The sequence below is a fragment of the Notothenia rossii genome (genome assembly GCF_949606895.1).
Source record: "Notothenia rossii genome assembly, chromosome: 11".
Taxonomy (NCBI): Eukaryota; Metazoa; Chordata; class Actinopteri; order Perciformes; family Nototheniidae; genus Notothenia; species Notothenia rossii.
In genome coordinates, this window is record NC_136910.1 from 33,697,482 (window position 1) to 33,725,393 (window position 27,912).

At 42.3% G+C, this 27,912-nt stretch overlaps 1 protein-coding gene across 1 annotated transcript in view; it reads left to right on the plus strand.

Annotated features, from left to right (window-relative positions):
* Window positions 1-403: 403 nt before the first annotated feature.
* Window positions 404-27,912, plus strand: part of col27a1a (collagen, type XXVII, alpha 1a) — a 103,656-nt gene continuing 76,147 nt past the window's right edge. The window contains exons 1-3 of the mRNA XM_079657754.1: window positions 404-845; window positions 14,729-14,799; window positions 25,226-26,724. Of these exons, the coding sequence (XP_079513880.1) occupies window positions 793-845; window positions 14,729-14,799; window positions 25,226-26,724 (1,623 nt within the window). The 5' untranslated portion in view covers window positions 404-792. The remainder of the gene's footprint in view (window positions 846-14,728; window positions 14,800-25,225; window positions 26,725-27,912) is intronic.

Consider the following 27,912-nt stretch of genomic DNA (forward strand, 5'->3'; position numbering starts at 1 on the left):
AACTTCTATTTCTATCTTTAATAGTTTATGCCTCCTAATTAATATTGAGCTGAGCAATTTTGGGAATTTGGAATCAATAATTTTATTATTTTAGCAAAACATTTCATACACAAATGCTGCATTCTCAACATTTCCCCAGTATTTAATGCTTTTCTTAAATGAACTTATACAACAATGAATTCAATTGTGTAAAAAAGCCAAACAAATGTATCTAAAGTCTCTGGAGGCGTTTCCTGTTTAGCAGTTTCCCTGTTTGAAGCTCTGCGTCACCGTGCTTTGCGTTCACCGGTGCATGGGGCTCTGGGTAGGGCTCCATGTATAAGCCCCCCCCCCCCCCTGCCACCCCTGGAGGAGGCGTGTAGTTTCTCGCTGCAGCCGCTGGGTTTGTAACCTGACACCTGGCCGTGCGGTGCGTTTTGCCATCGCTTTACCCACAGAAAGCCCATTTAAAAAGGAAAGGGATGAGTAAAACGCTCCTGACTCCGTAACCCCCTCCACAAGAACCCAGCTCTCTCTCCGGCTGCGTCCCTTCACTCTGGATCGGCATAAATGAATGAAACACAGGGGAATATCGACAGACACTCGCACAGGGAAACTCTGCCAAAGCAGCCTGCTAGGAGGAACTTATGTCGGGCTTGACAGGCGCATCAACATGAGATTCTTCCTCTGGAACTTCATCTCCAGCTTGTCAAATGTGTAAAACGGCGACCGGTGTCTTCTGCCCCCCTCTTGCAAAGGAGTCACGCTGTGATTAACGGTCAGGTTTTTGACTGCCAGGACAAATGAATACAAATGAATTTAGGCACCCGAAGGAGAGATTGCAGAACCTCTCATCTAGACACAAAGTGAGTACCCTTTATTTTGCTGTGTTGTGTCTGTGTGCCCTGTGAGAGGAGGCTGGAATGAGATGGATCTCTGGAGAGGACCGAGTCACTCCAGGAGCTCCATGTGTGTACCTGTGTCGGACCGGCTGGCTGCGGGCCACTCCCCCGGGCAGAGAGGTGTTCACTGGGGACTGTTGGGGCTCTGTATGGGGTCTGTTTGGAGCATTTCCGAAAACTTTGCAAAACTGAGTGTATTTGTCCAAATGGTTGTTCCCTCCTTTTTTACGCATATCAAACTGAACAATAACAAAGAGGCATCTTCACCAGACTCACTTATAATTGATTTGTTGTGGCTATTTTCAGATTCCCTCCTGTCTGTGTACAATAAATATTGTGAGTGCTTAAGACACTACGTTTATTGGGATGTTTTTTGTGAGCTTTGCCACTTTTTTCTCTAAACTGATTCATCTGAGCAAAACAAGCATGTATTTCAGACCCTTAATGTCTCCTATGAAGTTCATCAGCATCCAGAAGAGCGTGTGCTAGATGCTTCCCATGACTTTCCTTTTTACGCATTGGGGTTCACAGCTTCGTTGGCACAGTAGAGACACATTTCACGTGGATTTTAAAAATGAAAATTAGTTTAGAATTAGTTACGTTAACACCTTGCATCAGCGTCTGCAGAAGTCTACCAGATAACATCCACTTATCACCTTGATTTGAGGCAGTACATCCAGATGTTTAATGCATGTGTTTACAGACATAGTAACATATTGGCCAACATATTTGGTCTTATCTTGGCTACACTACCTTTTTTTAGGGAAGCAGCCAGCTGTTGCATACAGTCTTTGAAGCTCATGCCTCCATTCATGAATGTATTCATTCATGTTTCTTGCATGCATCGTTCTTATTTTAAATAGATGTGAGTTTTTATTGCGCAGTGAACATCTGGTTTACTTAACGGATGAGAGGAGAGCAAGTTGGGATTCAGGCTTTTTGGGAGCAGTAAAGTCCGGAGATTGGTCCCACAGTCTCGAAGTCGACCAAACTTTAGGTATATTGTTCACACCTGATTGGAGGATTTGTAGGACGGTTTCCGTAAGATTTATATGTTTTACACATTTACAGCAGTGGTGCAAATCCGTGATTCATTTAAGATGCATATTTACCTGAGAGACATTCTGCTGGTTGGAGCATCAGTCACTCCATGTCCACACGGTGGCGCCCTATTTAACTCATCCTGGCTTTATGCATCCAAATACTGTAATATGTTGACATACTTTTTTTTACAGTGATAAAACACCTACAATGTATACATTTGTTAAAGTAATATTGGCACATACGCCTTCTATGTTTTTCACTCTTGCTCTAGCTTGGTGTTTTAGGCTCCATTTACACGGAGACAAAACGGAGAACGAACCGAATTTGATATCAAAAAAGTCTTCAGTCCACACGGTATCGGCTCAAGAAACGTGTCCGTCCACACGAGACCAATAGTGGCCCAATCCCAAACCATGCCCTACACCCTACCCCTAAACACTCCCCCTCCGTGACGGAGTGAACTCCGTGGATTGACACTCGCAGCTCAACGAGGCTCCCCCCTGTCAGATGGAGGGAGTAAATACAGAGGCAAGCTTTGGGACAAACTCCCCTCTCTCCGGCAGAAACAGGAAATGCCGTAACTGTATGTAACAACGGTTTCAAATCGGCATCTCTTTGACAAAAAATAAAACTCCAAACATCTTTGATTGCTCTTTTAGTTTTAAACCTGATTTTTTATAAGCTTCTTAGTTTTTGCAACAGTCTGTAAATACACAACTTTATAATAAAATGCACACATTTACCTTTTTCTAGACTAAACACAGATATACGATCCTAAGTTAAAAAATATGAGGTTATCACAAGGTTGTTAACATCGCAGTTTATCGGTGGATGTTTGCTGGAACTACTTGTAAACAGCGTGTTTCCTGACGGACACACACAGCGTTGACTCCGGTCAGGTAGAGGCCGGTCTCAAGTAAGCACCGCTGCTGACTCGCTGTTTGAGGGCTTGATAACCCACTCCCCCTCCACACCGCTCCACACTCGTTGGTTTGGAACAGCCCTTAATGTGGCGGACCCTCCGCGCGAACGCGCAAACGGAGGGGTAGTGTGTAGGGTTGGTTTGGGATTGGGCCTATGTTCCTGCAGCCCCGGAGGGTGCAGCTTCAGGACCACAGTCCTGACCACACTCATAGGACCCTAGTTGTTTTGCAACATCGCCACCTAGCGAATTGGATGCCCGCAAAAGTACAACCAGCAAGTATTGAGTCGCATACACAGCGAGTCTCTTTAGACATTGTAATGGTTGTTATTAACGATCTAAAAATGCATGAAAATATTTTTTTCTTACAGAAATTAAATTATTATTATTAACAACTATTTGTTGTTATTATGTTTTTGTTTTTTAATAACAAATGTATTTTGTATGTCAGATAGTCTTTTATATTTGTCTTATCAAATTTGACATACAACGCCAATTAATACATATATATATATATATATTGTAGTTATAATGATATAATCTATTTATAATTGTAAATGCACATTGTATGTATACATACATTGTAGGGCTGTTAATAACGCGTTAACGCAAGAAAAATTAACGCCACTAATTATTTTAACGCGATTAACGCATGTGTATTTTTTGTCCTCGGCCGCCCCGTAGTTTCAGAGCGCATCGAGTTTAAAATACCATCTACAAGCTGATGCTGACAGCCCCGCTCCTGCCGTCCGCTTGCGGCAGACCACACTTCCACGCTCACCGGCACGCACCGACTGGCCATCGGGAGGACCGGGAGGGTGTATGTGTGGCGCGAGTGAGCGAGAGAGAACGTGCACACCTTACGTGTATTGTTGTTGTTAGCATCTGGTGCTAGCCGGCTGCGCTAACGGATAGAAGGTGCTGTTTAAATGAAAACAGAGGAGCGACATTTCGCCGACAACTGCGCCGAGCGGATGACTTTATGCAGGTAGACAGACAGTGGGACATTGTACGAAAAGTCAGCACACTCAGCACGGATAGTGCGCGCAACATGATCACAGCGTCCAGGCAGCTCCCGTTCGAGCATATGCCTTGAGTTGCACATAGCTCCAACAATCCATCACAGTGTCTCCACACACACACACACACACACACACACACACACACACACACACACACACACACACACACACACACACACACACACACACACACACACACACACACACACACTTTGTATTGTATTATTGTATTGTATGAGAGAGGTTCCAGGTTGAATTGAGGCGGATATTTGTAATGTTCAGAGGTTGTTATGTTTAATATTCATGAGAATATTTGTCATTGATCAAATGATAATAAACAAATATTTGCATTATGCATATTTGTCCACTCATATGTTGATAAGAGTATTACAAACTTGAAAAATATCCCTCTAAGAAACATTTAGAACAGATAAAAAATGTGCCATTAATCGCGATTAACTATGGACAATCATGCGATTAATCGCGATTAAATATTTTTAATCGACTGACAGCCCTAATATTTTGTTAAAAGAAAGAAGGAGAAGGGGTGGGATTAAATAGGTGTAAACTCCTTCCCACGCCTTTTCGGATGTGTAATTAGGTAGATCATTTATTTATATATAATTTGTAAGTCAATATTTAGTTTATCAATTTGATACTGCTTACATTTCAACAGTATCATAATTCTCTTGTTTCATTTCAATATTATTATACTTTTTGTTATTATTGTATTACACGTTAGAAATAAATCAAATCAAATCTGTCTTTGAAGAGGTGCTTGATTACTCAAAAACAAAAACAACAGACACCAACTGTGGCTGAGGGTCTGTTGTTCCATCAGCCACCAGAAAACAGCTCCAGCTGCAGTACCCCAAGATGATGAGACTGTCTGATAAACAGTAAACAGGCAGTCAGCACAGTTAAGATTATTTACAATGAATTCAAATAGTAATACAATGACTATTAAAGAAGCATTTTCACTGAAGACAGAACTTAGGCTATACTGCCAGTGTTTCCCCTAGGATGGAGTCATAGCAGCGGTGCTAAGGCACGTGGGCTCAGCATAATGTGACCGCGGAGCGCTTGGAATTGTTTTGTGTGTGCACGTGCAAAGTTCGCCCCGCCAATTTGTTTCTATGTGTCTGCCAGCACAAGAAAGGCTCTTGAGGCCTAGTACTAGGGCCGGTTCTAGCAAATTTGCTACAAAAACAGAAACTTATTAACATAGGTAATACACGTCAAAATGGCTTCAAATGTATTCAGTATTGTATGAACTTGTTTGAATTGGGGGGTGGACGTCACATCATCTAGGGGGGTCCTGGGCTATGCCCACTGGGAAGATTTTTTTGAACATTTTAAAGTAAAATGCTTCAATCTGGTGCACTTTGAGCACACAATTACATGAGACCTGATCTAGGGGGTACAACTCTAAAACACCCATATGAAAAAGATCGGTTTGCATTTTAATAATCAAATAAGTATATGAACATAACCAATAACCTACCATAGCCAATAACAAATAAATGTAACTTATTTTATTTTTGTTGTTCATTCATATCTTATTTAACATTTATTTATTTATGCATATTTTTGTATCTCTCCAACTTTAAACGATATTTTTGGATTACTGTCCTATAGTATACATTGGAATGATTTCAAACCTGTTTTTATTATTGAAAGGCTTTTGTCATCCTCTGAAGTTTAATTAATTAGCTGAGTATAATTAATGATCAGGGTTGGGAAGTTTACTTTTGAAATGTAGTAGGTTACAGATGACTAATGACCCTGTTAAAAATGTAATAAGTAATGTAGCTGACTATGTAACTATTTGTATTGATATTCTAATATTAATTATGGTTCTTTTATGTTTTTTGTGAGTCACTTTGGATAAAAGTTGGTTTTGCAGCGAGTCATCATAGGCTAACAGATTACTGTTTCCCTGTAAGACCGACCCAGTCTCATAAAAAAACGTGTAATAACTACGTTGGTCCACAACTTGGGATGTAGTATTTCTACAAAAACGCCTCTGAAATTGTAAGATCCCTACGTTTTTTTTCACCATTCATTCCAATGGCTAGCGTGTGTCTATGTCACGTGATCTTCAAATTTCTCCCTGCAGAAAAAAAAAACATGGCCGACATTCGTTTTATTCTTGGTGGAAAATGCCTATTTTAAGGTTAGTTTGGCCATTAAATTGCATTTTGATGTCATTTAATGCGAGAAATATGAGTCGTTATTTCAGATTATGTGTGCAGTGGATGCACATGATCTTTAGTTTGCTAGTTATTACGAAGATTACTTCAGGAAATTGTGTCCATTCAACGTTTTCATTGTTACCAAGGTGGTTGCTAGGGACGCTGGTATTGATATTATTTCTGTTATGTTGTGTAACTGTTTAATGGTGTTATCTTTATTGCTACCCCCTTCCCCGTCAATTTATAGTGTTGGTCCACAGCGCAAACGTATTAGTTTAACAAAATCCACATCTAAAATTGTGGCATAGATACGTTATTTTTCCCCTGTGCAATTCTCCAGCCCAGTCTCACATCTCACAATCACATCGTCATAAACAAATACCGGAAACAGACCGAAAACATTTAAAAAAAATAAAATAATACTTTATTCCGAGTGTGCTTGCTTTTCTCTTTGAAAGTCATCACATAACGGCATTGTAATGCACGGTTCGGCTGCATTAAATATTACATATCTGCCGTAGTTCTTTATTTATAGAGCCCTGATGAGAAGACTTAAACAGGAGAACTGCCGCCAAAACTGAAAACGTGACGTGGATCATAATTTATCATATATTTTCACACAATATGTCTCTTTGCAGTATCAACCCTAAATCGGCTGACTTTTATATTTGATCCAATTGGTAGATAGGCTGTATACACCGGTGCACAGCTGATATAAAGGGACACCTAGTGGTTAAAGCATGTTATTGAATTTCATTATTTTTATTGTTAGATATTAATAGGATCCCTATAAAGTATATTCATTACTCGTTATTCTCTACTAATAGTTAATTAAAGACTGTATATAATGACTATTTTGCACATCCCTTTCAAGATTTTAAGATTTTCTAAGGTTTATTGACATATCATATACACAACTACGGTGTAGTTATGCATTGAATGAAACACCACTAAAAATAAACACCACTGCATATTTACAACTGTTACACATGCTGATGTAACACAAATGTTTCCAACTTGGGATCAATAAAGTATATCTTATCTTAAGATGATCGATGGCTACTGCCATATTTGTAATATTTGCCTCTGAATCTTGACAAGTGCATGTTTCAGGCTTATCAATTAAAAACAGGAGGGGTCACAGATATAAGACCAGCTGTTAAATAAAGCTCTTCTGACCTTAGCTGTCATGTGGGTATATATTAATGCTGCCCATTATGGGCACAAGCAATTTTCACCCATTTATTAATTATATGTTTTAAATTTGAGTTTTTCTATCCTATCCCCTAAACCTCCAGGGATGTACACAGTTTAATACTGGCAACTTATTATTATGGGAAATACGAAAACGTCTTTTAAAACTACAATTCCCAGTAGAGACGTGCCATAGAACATGTTGCAAAACACAATAGCCAGCATGTGTAGTTCTGGGGACGGGGTGGGGGACGGGGGGACACGTTCAAATCCAATTTTGGACAGTCTGCCGTGGTTCCATCCCATTTCAAGTGCTGTTCGACGCTCAGCGTAACCCTCGGAGAACCCTCAAACATCCAATTACAGAGCTTGAGGACTATCAAAGGGTTTGTCAAGCGAAGCGGAGAGAATACTTACTTCCGGGTGTAATATTCTCTAAAGCAAATTAGCTGCTCCGACCCTCGGTCCTGACGGGCTCCAACTTGTGCTTATTAATCAAACAAATAAATAAACACAAGGATAATTATGTGTTATTGTTGAGTAAATGGAGAATTGCACAGGGGAAAATAAAGTAGATCTATGCCACAATTTTAGATGTGGATTTTGTTAAACTAATATATTTGCGCTGTGGACCAACACTATAAATTGACGGGGAAGGGGGTAGCAATAAAGATAACACCATTAAACAGTTACCCAACATAACAGAAATAATATCGATGCCAGCGTCCCTAGCAACCACCTTGGTAACAATGAAAACGTTGAATGGACACAATTTCCTGAAGTAATCTTCGTAATAACTAGCAAACTAAAGATCATGTACATCCACTGCACACATAATCTGAAACAACAACTCATATTTCTCGGAACAAATGACATCAAAACGCATTTTAATGGCCAAAATAACCTTAAAATAGGCATTTTCCACCGAGAATAAAACAAATGTCGGCTATGTTATTTTTTTTCTGCAGGGAGAAATTTGAAGATCACGTGACATAGCCATTGGAATGAATGGTGAAAAAAAATGTAGAGATCTTACAATTTCAGAGGCGTTTTTGTAGAAATACTACATCCCAAGTTGTGGACCAACGTAGTTATTACACGTTTTTTTGTTAGACTGGGTTGGTAAGACTCACATTTAGCACGTGTTGCTTGTATTGCTATCCAATTCAATACACCAGAGTAGTTGTTGGGTAATATGAGCGTTGTGGTTCAACCGACTTTAAACAAACAACACGATTCACATTACTCACACTCTTACTGTAATTAGTGATTAAATCAACAATTAATGTAGGACACCTAGTTGGGCTTGCCAAAATCACGCTACAGTTTCATTAAACAAATAATCAAATATGTTAACAGTTTATTTTGCCGAAAGCTATAGCTAACGAATAATTGTTTTTAGTGCCTTTAGTACGGTTAGACGCTATCATAAGCTAACAGATGATTGTTTGTATTGCCTTAAGACTATCATAGTTAATGTTAGCTAATCACACTTCATTTCAAGACACCGGAATTGTTATTAATGTTAAACAAATACAACTTTAAAAGCTCTTCACATTAGTGATGTTACGTATTGCGCCGAGGCTTCGGAGCGTGTGTCGAGTAATCCCGGAAGTTTTTTGTGTAGCTTGTATCAAGGCTTGTTTTGTTTTGGGCCAGTGACGTCACCGATGACAAACGAAGCCTCGCTGCCCCTCAATACCACGTGACTGCTTCAGAAAGTGCTTTAGATCGGTTGAACCACAACGCTCATATTACCCATGGATGGATGTATAATAAGAACAATATTAATATATATATAATACATTTTATTTGGGGGGCGCCTTTCATAGCGCCCAAGGACACCTTAGGGTAATATAGGGAAAATTAAAACGGTGGATTTAATGAAATGTCAGCCGGGGTAAAACAAGACAAGCAACAGGAAATGGACTACAAAAGGACACAAAAGGACACAGGGTACAATTTATAATGAGAATGCCAGTTTAAACAGGTGGGTTTTGAGTTGGGTTTTGAATGTTGTCAGACTGTCGGATATGTAGTGGCAGGGAGTTCCAGAGTCTGGGAGCCGAGCAGTTGAAAGCTCGAGCACCCACGGTTTTGAGGCGAGAGTTCGTGATGGTGAGAAGTCCTACGGAGGAAGAGCGGAGTGTGTGGGAGGGGGTGTACTGCTGAAGGAGGTCGGTGATGTAGATGGGGGCAAGGTTGTGGAGAGCTTTATATGTAAGTAGAAGATTTTTGTATTCAATACGGTAGCATACAGGGAGCCAATGTAGTTGAGTGAGAATGGGGGGGATGTGGTCGGATGAGTTGGTGCGGGTGATGATCCGGGCAGTAGAGTTCTGGATTATTTGCAGTCTATTAATGAGTTTGATGGGAAGGCCAGTCAGAAGTGCATTGCAGTAATCAATCCGGGATGTGACAAATGAGTTGACCAGGATTTCGGTGCTGGGTTGGGACAGAGATGAGCGGAGTCTGGAGATGTTCCGAAGATGAAAGAAGGCGGTGCGGGTGATGTTTTTTATGTGTGGTGCGAATGAGAGGGAGCCGTCCAGAATGACACCAAGGCTTTTCACTTGGGCAGCGAATGGTATGGGGAAGCCGTCAATGATGATGTTTGGTGCTGGGGTGTTTTGTGACTTGGTGAGGGTGGATTTGGAGCTGATGAGCAGGGCCTCAGTTTTGCTACTATTAAGCTTCAGGAAATTCCTGCTCATCCAGCTCCTGATGTCCTCAAGGCAGGTGGTGAGGGAGGTGGGGGGCAGGGCAGTGGTGGGTTTGGAGGAAATGTAGACCTGTGTGTCGTCGGCCTAGCAGTGAAAATTAACCTCATGGTGATGGAGGATTGTGCCCAGGGGTAGGATATAGATGATGAATAGGAATGGACCCAGTACTGACCCCTGGGGGACACCCAGTGAAATGTCAGCACCCTCTGACTTGTGATTACAGAGTTGTACAAACTGTTGTCTGTCAGTGAGGTATGATGAGAACCAGGAGAGTGCAACACCAGTGATCCCAATGCCAGCCAGGCGGTCCAGAAGTAGTGGGCGAGAGATGGTATCGAATGCAGCGCTGAGGTCAAGGAGGATGAGGATGGTGAGAAGTCCGGAGTCAGCTGCACGGAGGAAGTCGTTGGTGATTTTAACCAGGGCTGTTTCAGTACTGTGTTTTTGGCGGAAACCAGTTTGAAAGGGTTCATGGAGGTTGTTTATGTCAAGATGGGACTGAAGCTGTGCGGCAACCACCCTCTCAAGGGTCTTGGAAATGAAGGGTAGGTTGGAGATGGGCCTGTAGTGGTTTAGATCGGCTGGGTCAGTACCGGGTTATTTGAGGATGGGAGTGATTGCAGCCAGTTTGAGGGTGGGGGGTACAATTCCAGGTGAGGGAGGAGTTAAATATGTCAGTGATCATGGGTAATATGGCTGGTAGGCAAGCCTTGACCAGGGTGGTGGGAAGAGAATCAAGCTGACAGGTGGTGGTTTTGGCTTTACGGATGAGTTCTGAGATGGTGTATTCCGATGCTGGGGTGAAGATGGAGAGGGAGCTGATGAGAGGTGAACCAGTGGAAACCATCCAGGGTGGATCACTTGAGGAGGTTCATGCTGAGGCCAACTGTAGGTGAATGTTGTTAATTTTGGAGTGAAAAAATTTGGTCAATGGAGATATCGGGAGGGAGGGTTTGAGGAGGCTGAAGTAGGTGACTGACTGTGGAGAAAATAACTCTGTTGTTACCAGTGCTGATGAGGTTGGAGTAATTAGAGGATTTGGAATTGGAAAGCGCGTTCTTCTAGAGGTGAAGGTGATCTGAGTACATTTGCGTGTGAACTGAGAGTCCGGTGTTTTTGCACAGCCGCTCCAGTCGGCGGCCAGTTGTTTTGAGCTGACGGAGCTCAGAGGTGAACCAGGGGGCGGAGTGGGTAAATGAAACTTTTTTCAGGGGAGCCAGGGCAGTGAGGGAAGAGGAGAGACAGTTATTATAGTCATTCACCAGGTCAGCAGGGTGGGTGGATGTTGGAGGATTGGGGTAGGAATTAATCAGAGTGGTGAGGTCTGTGGGATTAATGTGTTTAATGGTTCTGAAGGTGATGGACCGTTGTTCTTTGGCTTTATAAAGGGGGGCATGGATATAACAAATTACAGCTTTATGGTCAGAAATGGGGAATTCAATGACAGCAAGGTACTGCAAGGCAAATTATTTCATCTCACTCCTGGACTGCCTCGATATCACATGTCAACCTCCCAACACACAGGGAGTGATGCCAGCCATACGATAGAGAACTGTAGTGGATACAATCCGTTTCGTCTCTGTGTAAACATGGCCTTAGTTACCACAGACTCTTAGTAGAGCAGGGTGTCACGATGAATCATATACTTTTATCTTCTCTTAGTCATGATAATAGTTGGAACATGACTGGTGTTGCTTATTTTATGAGAAGAAATTGGTTTAAAAAATAGCCTAAAGAGAGAACAGATCATACAAAGCCAAGTAAACTAATGGTCCTATGAGAGGTCAGTTACCCTCATCAGCCTCTTTTAGTGTCAACTCATCCATAGGAATTTTCCACTGTTTGTGTGTGTGTAGGTGTGAGTATTTCTGAAGGTGTGTGAGCTCACGGGGCAGGAACTCCTGTGGGAACTCCTTTCAGGGAATCAACGATTAGTCCAAAGTTGTACAAACATAAACGGAAACTATAGTGGCTACTCAGTGAGGTTTTTTTTCCTCAACCTTTGACTGGTCTCTGGCCTACAGACAGACTGTCAGAGATGAGAGATGACCGGGTGGGGTTAGGAGGTGGGGGGCGGTGTGTGTGTGTGTGTGTGTGTGTGTGTGTGTGTGTGTGTGTGTGTGTGTGTGTGTGTGTGTGTGTGTGTGTGTGTGTGTGTGTGTGTGTGTGTGTGTGTGTGTGTGTGTGTGTGTGTGTGTGTGTGTGTGTGTGTGTGTGTGTGTGTGTGTGTGTGTGTGTGTGTGTGTGTGTGTGTGTGTGTGTGTGTGTGTGTGTGGGGTGCAGGGTTGGGAGGTTAGAATCAGAGTGAAGACATGCATGTTTAGTAAAGAAAAGAGAAGACTTTAAGCTTTGAGGGAATATTGAATCATCTGATTCTGCAGATTGCGCAATTATTGACTAAACTATCCACAACTTATTTTTCCATTTAATCACTGGGGATATGTGTGAGCAGTTAAATTAAGAAGCTCAGTGAGCAGAGTAAATATGTTATCAGCAGTACAGAGCAGCTTCTGTCTATGACTCAGTGGCTCACAGCATAATATGTAGCTTACACTTTCTGCTTATGGATGACTTATGCACAGGTATTGTTCGTCTGGTCTGTATTTTGTCCACTCAGCTTGGATGGGAACTCCCTCAGGGAGTCGTGTCATCGCTCACTGTTGCAGTTTGAAAGACACAGGAGACAGGGTCAGTGTACAGATGTCAGACGGATGATTTAAATGTCCGCTGTGCACAAACCCACCTCAGTGCAACCGCAAAATAAATATCCCTACCTGTCATGTGCACTTTAAAAAGCAACCCAATGAAAATCTAAACAAGCTCCCGGGAACTTTTAATTTGAAAAGCCAAAGAAAACGGCACAGTTTCTCAGGAAACTTGGCCCACTTTGCACAGATGTAAGCAGTCTGTGGGACAGAATGAGAGTTGATTTTGCTGGAGTAAAAAATCTCAGCATTCATGATGACTCATTTTCAGAAAGCGGATCTCTCCTCAGCTGATAAGACACTGAATGAGACTGTAAACAGCTGGCAGTCTGACACACACACACACACACACACACACACACACACACACACACACACACACACACACACACACACACACATACACAAACACACACTGAACATCCTGAGTAACCACAGCCAGCTGTTAGAGGGGCTGATTGCGATGAAGCTTTATTGGCAACAAAAAACTGGAACAAAGCAGACATAGACACCACAAAAACACACACATAGACATGTACACACACCTTCATTATAATCAGCCAAGCTAGTGTGGGGAAGCAGTGTGGAGGATGTTCGCGTTTCTACAACATCCTTGCCTGGTTTAGTGCAGGTAGATCTATTTCTGCAACAGTTTCCCACATTTTCTGTATTTGGAGCTGTTGGCCCACGCCCCCCAATGCCTGCTCCCTCCAGCCACACAGCTGTTATACACATTTCCTCCTCGTGTGTGTGTGTGTGTGTGTGTGTGTGTGTGTGTGTGTGTGTGTGTGTGTGTGTGTGTGTGCGTGCGTGCGTGCGTGCGTGCGTGCGTGCGTGCGTGCGTGCGTGCGTGCGTGCGTGCGTGCGTGCGTGCGTGCGTGCGTGAGTGAGTGAGTGAGTGAGTGAGTGAGTGAGTGAGTGAGTGAGTGAGTGAGTGAGTGAGTGAGTGAGTGAGTGAGTGAGTGAGTGAGTGAGTGAGTGTGTGTGTGTGACCATGTGTGTCTGGATGACCTCCACTGGTAAACAGTGGCTACCCTGCCTGTCACCAGATCTCGCCCCCGCTGGGCTTTCAGTCCACTTTCCAATCAGCCTCTCAGCTCTGCTGCACACCTGCATGCGGTGAGAGTGATGACAGGGACTTTGTTTTTGTTTGTTTTTTGTGTGGGGGGCATACACATGTTGGTTTTGGAGAGTTGAAGGATAAGTCTACTACATTATATCTGTCTTACAAACCACAACTTGAAGCTGTTTTTGTGTGTTTTGAAAAAAAGTGCTTCTGCAGACAATTTTGGAGACATGGTATCAGTAGCTCAATTGTAAAGCTAACAGAGTACATGTTATTATGCAATCCTTTCAAAAATACTTACGTTTTGTAATCTTACTTTAAGTCATAATTTAGTTTATTGATTATTTTTCATATATTTCTAATGACAGCAGTTTTTTCTGTATTTAAGCATTCTGTAAGATACTCTTTTCATGTCTAAATGCCAGAAGGGCTGCAACTAACAATTATTTTCATAACTAAACAATCTGACAATCATTTACTATATTAATCGATTTGGACTTCTCAAAGTCCAATATGAAATGTTGCTTTGTTAGTCCAAACCCAAATATATTCACTTTTTTATTATAATAAAAAGCAGAGAAAAAGCCAGAAATCTCTGTATTTGAGAAAAAAATTCTAGCATTTTCGCATGAATATTTTAATAATGTTTTTTCTACAATATTTATGTGTTGTTAGAAAGTGAGGAACCCATGATTCGGGATAACCAACTTTAGTTACTATATTCACCAAATATAACCAGCCAGAAGGACTTTTAACAACCTTGCAACAAAAAATGTGTTTCCAATTTGTTACCATAAACTGCTTCTAAGCATTAATAATGATTTTATGTAAATGGGGCGATAAAGCTAATCGCTACAGTTCATAAACAAGTGTATATAGCGTTCCTTATTAGGAAATTGCATACAATTATTTGAAGAGTTTGTTTGTTACAGTAATGTGTGACTGTCTGCTAACATCCTCTCTTCTCTTCCTGCAGGAGAGCCCTATTGCTCTGTACCGTATTATATTGTACTTGCTACCTGGGACTTACACAAGTACACCCTGAAGGTAAGACGTGACTTTATGTCACCTCCACTCTTCTTTCAATTCAGTCACTAACTTCCCTTTCTCTCCTCTTCTTTAAAACTGGAGAAGTTTTGGTATCTTCTTTGCCAATTTGGCTAAAGCACCCAAACACTATGAGAATTGGGCCAACCATTGCATGTTGAGTCAGCACACTTCTTTTTTTAGATATGTAATCAAGAGTGTTCTACAATATTGCAATACTACATGGCACAAGTGATACGTTAATAATCACTTGCTGCTGGGATGCAAGAAAAATGTCAAACTTGATCTGACAAAAAGTATCATTGTATCGGATTGTTTCCTATGGTATTTACATTACATTACATTACATTTCGTTTGTTAGACGCTTTTATCCAAAGCGACTTACATACATTGAGTACTGTGGACAATCCCCACAGGAGCAATTCGGGGTGAAGTGTCTCAGGGACAAAACGACATGCTGACTGCAGTGGGACTCGAACTTGCTACCCCCTGATTCAAAGTACACAGCCTCCCATAGGCTATTCTGTCATAGATCATTCAAAGATGACAGTTATAGAAACAAATTAGTCTAAAAACACTACTGTTAGCATATAAAATAGCATTTAGTAGATGTGAAGTTATTTATTCAGGACACACAAATAACAACTTCCTATTTTATAATGAAAGTTTATCAGATGATAAGGTAATATCACCATGAAGAAGTGGAAGGAGTTGATTGTAGTATTGAACGTACATTCTGTACTTATACTCTTAGGGCGAGTATAAGCACATTGTTTGTCTGTCCGGCTGCTGTACTAAAAGTACTCCGCACAAACAACAGACAGAAACAGTGAGCAATGAACATACTTAGGAGCCAGAAAACTCCCTTAGGAGTTGGAGGAGACCAAAAATGGAGCTTAAAAAATGGTTTAATATCCAAACTGTTATTCTAAGTTTAATTAGGAAGGCAGGATAAGTAAAAATGGAGATGGATATTATAACCTCATCATTTATGTATCTTCTGCAACAGTAAGAATGTTTGAATGAATGAAGAATGGCAGTTGAAAATAGTTTTGGTCGGGTTTAATTATTTGTGTACATTTTTTGTATCGTTTGGCGGTTTCCCCTGATGAGAAGTCATAGATACAGTCCAGTGAACAGGCCCCTTCTCTCCTCCAATTATCATGATTGAGACTGACAGGGAATTCAATAGGCCGACACGCAGGCACTGAGAACTGATGACCGACAAACAAAATGTCATCTCGGTTCATTACAACGAGGCTGAAACATTTTTCATTTTTAATTCAAGGTCATACCTCTGTGATTAAATCCGTGTAAAAGCTTTAATCTATTCTTGTAAGTGATGGCTTCTTATATCGGATTTAGCGGAATCGAGTATACATGTTTGATATCACATTTCATAGCAGTAAACATGGTAGATTTGAGTAGATTCATACATAATTGCAATAAGCTTTGTTTGGGATTATTAAGTAAATATCACATGCTCGTTGTTGGAGACTTTAAAGAAGAAAGAATTATGTCAGACAGACCTTAATGGAAATGAAAAATTGGCTCCCTTTTTGGTAGATTTTGCCAATTTTAGGCCCTGATTAGTTTGTCAGATCTCTTAACACTGTCTATGACCAACATTATTGTTTGAGAGTGAATTCAAACAATGAATCCAACTGTGGAGCTCTGCTAAATATCATACATCTCCATTGTTAACTGTCAAATACAGGCAAAAATGAAAACTACAATGTTAATGGGGCATGTATGCAAGCGGTAAGTTACACACATCATAATACTACGAAATTCCCGGATTTGATCGAAGCTGGTAAAATACAGATTGATGAGATTTTACTGATACCAATGCCATTATCGAGTCTACTTATTGCTCTGATTAATTGTTGATTCCCGATTTTTGGTTTAAAAAAAGTATCTAATTTTCAGCGTCATTGCAGCTGTTTTATAATCTCTGAGACTAAACAAAGTTTAGAATTTAGACGCAGAGTTTGAAGTCACGCTGCATCAGTTTCTGCATCGTGAACATTTCCCCAAAACCGGCTCGCGTCAATTAAATGAATTGTTAACCTCAAAGGCATACAATTCAGATTGACCGTCCAATTTGCAAATGGTTCTCAACCGGAACCAATTTTTGATTCCCGTTTCTTGCCGAGGACCATTGTTGCATGTATCTCTGTCACTACCAAATAAAGGTTTAAAAAAAAAAGAAGAAAAATGTACATAACGAATATTGTGTCCCTCATTGTAATCATAAATCATGATTCTGAATCTGATATTGTGGGAAATCATACGTTGTTTTGCTGGATGGTTTTTCCGCCCAGAGAGATCGTAAAAAGATCACTGTAGACCATTGTAAGTCAGCCGAAGAGAGATCATTTTGAGTGTGTTCGAATGAGTCTGTGACCTGATCTCCTACCAGGGATACCGTTACACACTGAGCCTTGGACCTTCTCTCTGTACTTGAGTGCATTGGCACAGAGCAAGGCTAAGAACTGTAGCCATGTGTTAAACACAAGTCTGTCTCTCTGTGTGTGTTCACTCCCATACAGTGTGCTGTATATCTAAAACCACATGGCTAATGCATGCCCCAGTAATGGTACAAGTGAAAGAAGTTTGGAGACAGGAGAAAAGATACATGTAATGCACCCCCCTGCTTCACTGCCAAGCCCTGTTGTCCTTTTCCTGCAGAGGAGACCACACAGAGAGGAGAGTTCACAGTGGTACAATATATATTCCATGCAGGTTTTGCTTCCTTTGCCTTTTTTTTAAAGCACTAATGTTTTGAGCCAAGGAAAATCTTACAGCCCTATCGTATAGAGAGCACGCAAAAGCTGTTAAGACCTGGCGATGTGTTTCAACATTTGCTCACTTTTCAATGTGCAAAGAAAAAGGTCGCGATTGAGTACAATGTTCTGTGAAATCAGATTCAAACTGTGTTAAACCCTGGTATGCACTCAGTAATTCCAGATTAGACAGATTAGTTTATGTTTTTCTGCAAAAACATCAAGTTGGGAGCAGCTTCTTCCCTCAGGTCTAATTCCTTGATCACTACCAGGGATCGAATTCCTTCTCTTTCCATGCAATTATGCATTTCCAAAGTCTGAGCTTCCCAAAGTGCTCTAATGAAGTAAGCCTTGTGTTATAGAAAGAAAACCATCTCATTGAAGTCCTTTCTCTCCATGGCTCCCCCGTGCAGCAACTGTTAGGACTTCCCATCCATCTTTCCCCTCATCTTTCCCACTTTCTGTCATCTCATCAACGTCCCATGCCCACGTGTATCTTTTCATAAGCAGGACTTCTATACACATGCCCCCATTAGACAGGGCCCAGTGACCACAGGTCAGAGTGACCCCCCGAGAGAATAAAGATGTTGAGGGGCCTCATTCTGAGATCAGAGGTCATGTAGAGAATGAGCTCCCAGGACCCCCGAGACTGAAACGCTGAATAGAGAATCAACGCTGGCTGAAAGGCTGGAAACTGTACTCAGCCTCCAGGCAGCGAGATGTTGCGCTCACTTTGGTTTCTGTGGTCACATTCTGGACTTCCAAACTGGCTCTATTGATCAGAACGATAGAAAGGAGCAGGGAAGAGGGGAGGTTCTCTAAAGTTGTTATTTGGTTCATTAATCCCCTATAGCCTTTAAAAAAGGGGGCCATGCAAACATTATTATACTTAAAGAGGACATAATATGCTCATTTACAGGTTCATATTAGTATGTAGTGTCTCTTCTGTGACATGTGTCCATGCTTTAATGTTCATAAGCTCTTTATTTTTCTCATACTGCCTGTGCTGCAGCACCTCTTTTCACCCTCTGTCTGAAACCAGAGCCCAGTCTGCTCTGATTGGTTAGCTGGACGGCTCTGTTGTGATTGGTCAACCGCTTATGGCGCATTTCCACTGCAGGGCCTCGCACGGCTTAGTACGGTATAGTTAGGCCTTGGTAGGCCAGGCTCACTTTATGCTGTGTTTCCATTACAGTTTAGGAACTGGGGCAGTAACTATAGTAACCCAGTGTAAGTGGAGCCGTAACGTCATCTTCCATTCGAAACCATAGTTCGAAACACAAAACCAACATCAGCTGTTAGCCCTCAGAGCTCACAGCTCCTCATCTGTTCAGAAACTAGACAAAAGTTAAACAAGTACAAACCACAGACTGTCTGTGTCATGGCGAATACAGTCTCTGGTTTATTTATGTCTGTAGGCCGTTGTTGTGAGTGTGGACGGTCGGAGCATATACTGCGTTAGCTTAGCCAATCTCCATTCAGAAAACACGCATTTTATAAGGTGTTTCGCCTGCCGTCTGTCTGCAGACTTGTCAAAGCATTAATTCATGGTTTTTACTAACTGGTATGTTGTTACTTCGGTATTATTTTGAAACGTGTATTACAATTAAATCACGGTAAAATATATTAATTTTGTTGGAGTTTGTTGTAGAGCTTGATGATGGCGGCGCGTACAATCGCAGCGGCTCGTAGCTCTTCCTTTCTGTGCTTTCTGTGTGTTTTTTCGTCCGTATGTCTACTAGCCAATGTTACGGTTAGCAGTGCAAATCCTATGTACAGCCGCAGGGACCTACTTACGATAGGATTACAGTGCAATGTGGCGATAACAAGTGCATTTTTGCACACCCACAATATACCGGAAGAGATAGCCAGGACACCGGGCTCTCCGTGGATTGTTGTCGGCTCCACCAGGCATCGGAGACGGAGGAGGAGCAGGAAGCAGAAGCGGGGATGCCGGTCCGGTCAACTGGCTAAGCTAAGGAGACAACCTCACAAACCACCGCTCCCCAGCATCTTTCTCACGGACGCCAGATCCATCCTCAACAAAATGGATGAACTAAACCTATAGATGTCTGAAAAATAAATACTTACAAGACTGTTGCATCCTGATCATAACGGAGACATGGCTACACCTACTTATCCCAGACGGAGCCATTGAGCTAGCGGGGCAAACAGCATACCGCTGGGACAGAAACATAGACTCTGGTAAGAGCAGGGGAGGGGGGTTATGCATATACGTACATAACAACTGGTGCAAGGACGCCATAATCATGGACAGTCATTGCTCTTCAGACCTGGAGTACTTGGCAGTGAAATGCAGGCCTCTTTACCTCCCTCTTGATTTTACCGTTGTCATAGTAACAGCTGTCTACAAACCACCAGATGATAATGCTAAAATAGCGCTAGGCTACCTGCACAGTGCTATCAATTCACAACAAAGCACATATCCCGAAGCCGCCCATATCATAGCTGATGATTTCAACCATGCAGATTTAAAGACAGTTCTCCCAAAGTTTGTACAACACATAAAATGTGCTACCAGAAGTAAAAACACACTGGATAAGGCCTATTCAAACATTAAGAAGGGATTTAAGTCTGTACCACTACCACATATAGGGCAGTCAGATCACCTGTCCATCCTTTTAACCCCAGCATACACCCCTGTCAGGAGGAAAACTCAACCCACCACAAATACTGTTAAAACATGGCCTGAAGGAGCTTCCTCGCAGCTACAGGATTGCTTCGAAAGGACTAACTGGGATATTTTTGAGGTTCAGGACTTGGAGGAGTACGCATCAACTGTACTCTGCTATATACAGTACAGAACCGTGTGAATAATGTGACTGTTGAAAAACATATTCAGATATACCCCAACCAGAAGCCCTGGATGACGAAGGAGGTCAGAGCTCTCCTCAAGGGCCGAAACATCGCCTTCAGGTCTGGTGATAGTGCTCAATACAGTGCAGCTAGAGCCAACCTGAAGAGAAGCATCAGGGATGGCAAGGCAGCCTACAAGAGGAAGATTGAGGACCACTTCACCAACAACGATCCACGGCGGGTGTGGCAAGGTATACAGCACATCACCAACTACAATAACAATAACAGCACAACGGTTGACGGGGACGCCTCACTGGCAGAGGAACTTAATTGTTTCTTTGCTCGTTTTGAGGTCAATGCAGTAGAGACGGACACAACAACCTCACCAGCATCCAACAATCACACCCTCACTGTGCAGGAGCATGATGTGAGGCGTGTGCTTAGAGCGGTGAACCCGACGAAAGCTGCAGGCCCTGATGGCGTGACGGGAAGGGTGTTGAAGGAGTGTGCAGACCAATTTACGGAGGTCTTCACAAAGATCTTCAACCTGTCACTCTCCAAAATCCATCATCCCTTCGTGCCTGAAATCTGCCACAATCATCCCTCTGCCGAAAGAAAACATAATCTCCAGCCTCAACGACTACCGTCCGGTAGCACTCACACCGCTCATCATGAAGTGTTTCGAGAGGCTGGTCCTGCAGCACATCAAAACCATTCTCCCACCCACCTTCAACCCAAATCAGTTTGCGTATAGAGCAAATAGGTCTACAGAGGATGCCATCGCCACTGTCCTTCACAGTGCACTGTCCCACCTTGAACACCAGGAGAGCTATGTGAGGATGCTCTTTGTGGATTACAGTTCTGCCTTTAATACAGTCATCCCGGGCAGATTGGTTTCCAAGCTATCTGACCTAGGATTTTCCCCAAACATCTGCCAATGGATTAAGGACTTCCTAACTAACCGCCCCCCAGACAGTGAGAATAGGCCCTCACCTCTCCTCCACCCTCACACTCAGCACCGGTTCACCACAAGGCTGTGTGCTGAGCCCCATGCTCTACTCCCCGTACACCTATGACTGTGCCCCCACTCACCCCACCAACACCATCGTCAAGTTCGCGGACGACACAACTGTGGTTGGACTGATCACAAGAGGAGATGAGTCAGCCTACAGGGATGAAATCCAGAGACTGGCAGTGTGGTGTTCAGATAATAACCTTGCTCTGAACTCCATAAAAACAAAACAACTCATTATAGACTTCAGGAAAAACAGCACAACATCAGATCCACTGTACATCAACGGCAACTGTGTGGAATCGGTTCCCGCCTTCAGGTTCTTCGGCACACACATTGCTGAAGATCTATCCTGGTCTATCAACACCACAACATCTGTGAAAAAGGCCCAGCAGCGACTCCACTTCCTGAGGATCCTCAGGAAAAACAACCTGGATGAGAAGCTTCTGGTGTCTTTCTAGCGCTGCTCCATAGAGAGTGTGCTGGCATATTGCCTAACCACGTGGTGTGCCAGCTGCTCAGAAAAGGACAGGAAAGCCCTTCAGAGAGTATGCATGTTGGTATTGATGTGTAGGCATATGTTTATGTGTGTATATGTTTATATAGATATATATTTATTTTAGGGCCGGGACTCGATTAAAAAAATTACTCTAATTAATTAGAGGCTTTGTAATTAATTAATCGAAATTAATCGCATTTTTAATCACATATAAATATTTGACCTGAGAACAGTGAGAAGCAATTTTTTTCACATGGATTTTAGTATACCATTGAATAATGACTGAATACATAAGCTTAAGCAACAAAACATTGTTTATTTTTTTCAAGGTGGTACTTCACCAAGACCAACAGAAAAGTGCAATTTTTGCCATAAAGTGTAGCAATAGCATATTTAGGAATATAGTACATTTCAGAGATTCAGGTAGCCTATAGGTAGGTAGACCTTCCGTAAACTATAACACTTTGTTTTTTAAGTAAAGCACAATACTTTCAAGTACATTCAGAACATTGGAAACCCTGACTATTAGAAAACATCTCTCTGATGCTTCAGAGGCCATAACAGACTTTGTTGATTTACCAACAGTTGATTTAAAAAATCTAATCAATTTCAGTCCAACTCTCTCAATAACCTTGGCCAAAACAATAAACAGTTCAACATAAAGTGCCAGTTGCACCAACAACGTAATAAATAGTTCAACATAAAGTGTACCATTTAAAATAAAATAAAAAAGTGCCAGTGATTGACCTCAATCCCTCCTATTCTTCCAATATCCTGATGAAAAATAAAATCTCTCTGTTGCATAGGCCGCTGTTTGATCAATGCGAATTGGGTGTGGGTCCTTGTACTCCGAGTCGGGCTAACGTACATGCTAGCTTCCACGCTAGCTGCTATATGTTTTGCATTGAGGTGATACTTGAGGCTTGATGTGCTGCGGTGATATGCGAATTCCTTTTTGCATAATTTGCAAACAACCTTGCTCTTATCGACGCTTCCATCCGTCCGTTTTTTAAAACAAAATGTCCCATCCACGGGGCCAACCAAAGCGGTCTCATCAGCTTCTTCGTTCATGTTTGACTATTGTTCACTGTGGTTTGTTATTGTCTGAAGTAATGAACGTTAGTTGGTGCTCCAGTATAATCGGGACCCCTGAAACTCATCCAGTGAGAAACGTTCCGCGGTGCAAAAATAAGTGCGATTAAAATGCGTTAATTTTGTGTAATTAATTAATCTTAATTAACGCGTTAAAGTCCCGGCCCTAATTTATTTGTTTTATGTGGAAATGCACTACGAGGATTGCTGCTTTTTAAATGTCGTTGTACCTGGTGCGATGACAATAAAGGAATTCTATTCTATTCTAGTTGCCAGCGATTCTCTCACTAGTTTAGCATACTCAGCCCGATTGTTGGCCAGGAAAGAACCTTGATTTTGGAGAGCCAGAAAACTGTGAAAAAGTACCCGCTAGCCGAATCTACGCCTAGTGGAAACGCAACCAAAAACGGGCTGGGCACGGCACGCTTAAACAGCGCCCCACGCTGTAGTGGAAATGCGCCATTATAGAGTTCCCGCCCCTTAGCCTATCACATACAATGTGTTGGAGCGCTATCCAGAAGAAGCACGAGTGTTAGTTATGTCACTATGTCCCTGAACTTTGGGATTTTAGCCTTTGCAGACCATTTACATGCACTATAAAACACAGTACAGGAAAGGGAGAAGCCCAAAAAGAATAATAGGGCTCCTTTAAATATACAGTACATAAATCTAATGTTCTAATAATCTGGACGTTTTATCATTTGGAATTTAGAAGCTAAGCTTTGTGACTAACAATTCACAAAGGCATATTGTGAGCTTTATTCAGTATCCAACCGTTTCTCTTTCCCCTTTGAGTTGTCCAGATGGGTACTTAGAGAGGAGGACGTCCTATAGCAAGATTTTAGCCTTCATGGTTCTGTCTGCTTTAACCTTAACACATTTTGTCTTGCAGCGTGGCTTACATGGGGATACTTGATTATCAGTAGCGAGTAGTGAATAGCTGTTGCCTCATTTTGCATTGTTTCTCGTGTTCATGTTTCATTTATTTTCTGCTGTATGCAAAAAACAACGATATACATAAAGTTTATAGACCATGAATTTATTCCTCTTAAGTAACTTAATCTTACATCAAAATCAATACAACAACCAAAGACAGGAAGGCAAAATCATTAAAGATCATACGTTTGGAACCATAACTCTTTGGTTTGGCTTGGCTTTACAACTTCAAATGAATTTATATACCGTTTGAGCTGTTAAAATATGGCCGTATTTGAATAGCATTTTGGGGCTGAGCAGCTTTAAAAAAAGAATGTACAGCAATAAACATGTTCTATTCTGAGGACATCTGTTTTAGGAAGGCTGTGTTATGCTTCACGAGAGTCATATGGTCAACGTGCCATGCTGGAGAAAAGCATCAGGCAGCAAACCGCTGACATTGTAATCAAAGGCCACCACAGCACCTCTGCCCATCCAAGGTCACTCCTTACCCCCCTATCATCAGCACAGTTTTATGTCCGTATAGACCTATTCATAATCTTATTTATTTCCCTAAAATTGCACTAGACAGCATACAGAAGCAGTTTGGTAGTGTCATACCCACTGAGTTTATTATTCTTTCTATTTCTTTTTTTTGCTGCAGCCATCCTTCCCACCCCCCCATCTGTTCACCCTGCTGTGTCTAAGCTCCATTACTTTGTGAACTGCTGTTTGTGTTGGCTAAAAACCAGTCAGACCTGATGTATGGCGGTGATACTGCCACGCCTGTCCGTTGTGATAGAAGAAATACATTGGTGTAATATATTTGAAATTGGCTTATAAACCAGTGTTGTCAAAGAAGAGTAGTCAACGTCTCACGTGTTACAATAAGAGCTTAATCTCACAATGAGTCGAGAATGTCCTGTTAATAATGTTAAGATGTCTAAAATGTTCCTTTGACATGATTGGTCTCAATAATATTTGCTCAACATTATTTATTTTGTGAAATTGTTGCTCAAATGTCTATATTGAAGTACATAATTTACGTATTTCCTAATAGTGTATTTCTAGGTTTTTGATCAAGGCAGGAATTATTTTCACCTCTGTACAGTGAGAAAATAAAAATACATTTAAAAAAGAAAAAATTATTAAAGACAAACAAAACGGATGTGAACTGAAGTGAAGGATTATATCTTAAAACTTAAAATACATTTTAAAATCACTTCATATTCAGTTTTTTCTAATTGCAATGATGTGTAACCTTCAGAAACATGCATGTCTAACATCCCTCTCTTCTTTATCCAGATGTGGACATCCTCCAAAAGTTGGGGCTCAAGGGAGAGAAACCGTCGCGCTCTGTGCCAGCAGGGGTCATTCCGTTCCGATCGGGGATCATCCTCAACCAGCGGGCGCACATTGAATCCCCCCTGCGCTCAGTCTTCCCAGCGGCCGTCTGGCCCAGCCTGGCCCTGGTGCTGAGTGTGCGCTCGCACCGCCTCAACAGTGCCTTCCTCTTCACCGTGCTCTCAGGCCGCAAGAAGCTCCTTCTGGGTCTGCAGCTCACACCGAGCAACCTGGTCCTCCACACAGGGCCGAACACCTCGGTGTCACTGCCCTACGAGCCCCACGATGGCCAGTGGCACCAGCTGGCGGTGGGAATTAATGGACAGAAAGTGACTCTTTATGCCTCCTGCGGAGAGCAGATCGTCCATGCAGACTTTGGGTGGGACAGTGAGGAGGGTTTGGCTCCGGAGCTCCAGGGCTCCTTCCTGCTGGGGCGGACCAGCCAGCAGCAAGCCTCGGCTCACTTTGAAGGAGCCATCTGCCAGTTTGACCTGGTCCCTTCTGCAGAGGCAGCTCACAACTACTGCAGGTACATTAAGAAACAGTGCAGGGAAGCAGACACATACAGGCCTAACCTTCCTCCCTTGTTACCTATCCTTCCACAAGGTAAAAACGTCACTGCTACCGCTGCTACCCCTAAACGTGGTGGCCCGGAAACGCCCAAGAAGACCACCGGGATCAGCCTGGCTAGGAGTGTCGCTGCTGCTGCATCGGCTGTAAGATATGTGGCCCCCACCCAAACAATAAAGCCCAGCACTGGGACCATTCCTACACCCTTTCTGGGGACAGTGATGCCAGTTACAGTCCAGCTCGGTTTGGCTTCCCCGCCTCCCAAGGGCAGGACCGAAACTATCACAGCACCACTTAGGACAAAAGCAACCCCAACAAAAGCGTCAAACCCAAGACCTACCACCTCTAAAGTCTTAACTCAGAAACCCACCAAACCAACTCCCCCAAAGCCCTCCAAAAAGATGATTGCAGGAACGGACAATAAGAAACCTACTATTCCAGCCACTACCAGCACCAAACCCTCCAAGATAAAACCTTATTCTACCCTATCATACCAAGGTACAGTCCTAAAGAAACCCCAACCAACCGCGGCCAAGAAAACACCCCCCAAGCCTAAAGTTACTCCATCCAAAGCCACTCCGTTGAAACCCAAAACTAATCCTGTCAAAGTTGTCCCTTCTAAACCAACGAAACCTAAAGTCAACCCCTCAAAACCAACAGTCTCCAAAACTACAACTGCTAAGACCTCCAAGCCAGTCACCAAACAGGTCATCAAACCAACGAAACAATCCAAAACCACCAAGGCTACAGTCATTGTGCGACCAACCAGACCATCGGACAACCCAGTGACACCCCCTGCTACCGACGGCTTCCTGAGCTGGGAGGTGCCCCCTACTCTGTTCTCCATGCTGGAGGGACTTATGGGAGAGAAAGGAGACGCAGGCCCGCCGGTAAGCACCTCTTAACCTTTGTCTGTGTGTGCCACCAGAATGAAGTCAATTTACATCAGAGCATACATGGCTTGAGTTCCTGTTTTTTTGGATCTAACTAACAGTACATGCTTTAAAGATGTAGCCTAATGTGCCTAATGGTAAACAGAAATCTTGCAACTAAAAAGAGAATAAATAGAATAGAAATAGAATAAATAGTTTCTGAAGCTAACAAGAGTGATGCAATATAGTCATAGGTGGCAGATGAGGCTCAGGATCGGGAAGGCTAATATTTTACCAACTATTATACTGGTTTAAACACCAAAAAAGATGCTTCTACAGATTTTTCTATGAGTCTTTCTTTCTGACAGAATTTAAAACATAGTTAGCGCTCTGATAGTACTACGTTCTTATGAGTTGTCTGGTTAGTACATTTATTTGTTGACTATGAAACCGTAGCCTTATACTACAGGCTGGAATTTGGAGTTGCTGGACATAATTAATCGTAGAAGTAGTCTTCCAATTTGGCTTTTAGGGAACATCAGCAAATTGTATTCTTTATATGTACTGCACAATGGTAAAGGGACCAATAATTTAGCCTTAATTACCCACTGCCCCTGAGTATAGTATCCTTTCTTGGCTCTGTTTATTAGCCTGCCTGTTGCACTAAAAGTTCTGCAAAATCAGGATAAGGAAACATATCTTGGCTGTTTATGCTTGTCAGTTTTGGCGGTTATGTTCAATGGTTTGTAGCTAAAGTGAGTGAAATATGTTCCATTAGTGACTTCCCAGTCTGTGCTGGTCTTTGTCGCCAGTGAAAGAGCAGGTTTAATTCTCGTGGTCTGTTGCTAGAAATAGGAGACCACAGAGATATGTAGGTTATTGTGGCACTATCTGTTTTCCCACACAGGTTAGAAAACCTACTTTTCCCTTCCCTCCTCTTCCTCTGTGTTCAGAAGCCTCCAGGCTGGATGTGACGTGTCAGCTCTGACGCCTTGCCGTCTTTGCACCAGATTCCTCTTGTTTAGAGGGCTGGTGGAGGTATCATGGCCCTCTTTCAAAGCCAGGTCAAGGGTCAAGGCAGTCGGTAAACACCGTCATTCATTCAGCTTCCCAATGCAAAAGTAGACCAGGCTCATAGTAAATGAGTGTGAGCGGGAAAAACTGAGGCAGGTCTATTTTCACCCTTTCCATTTTCACACCTAGCAT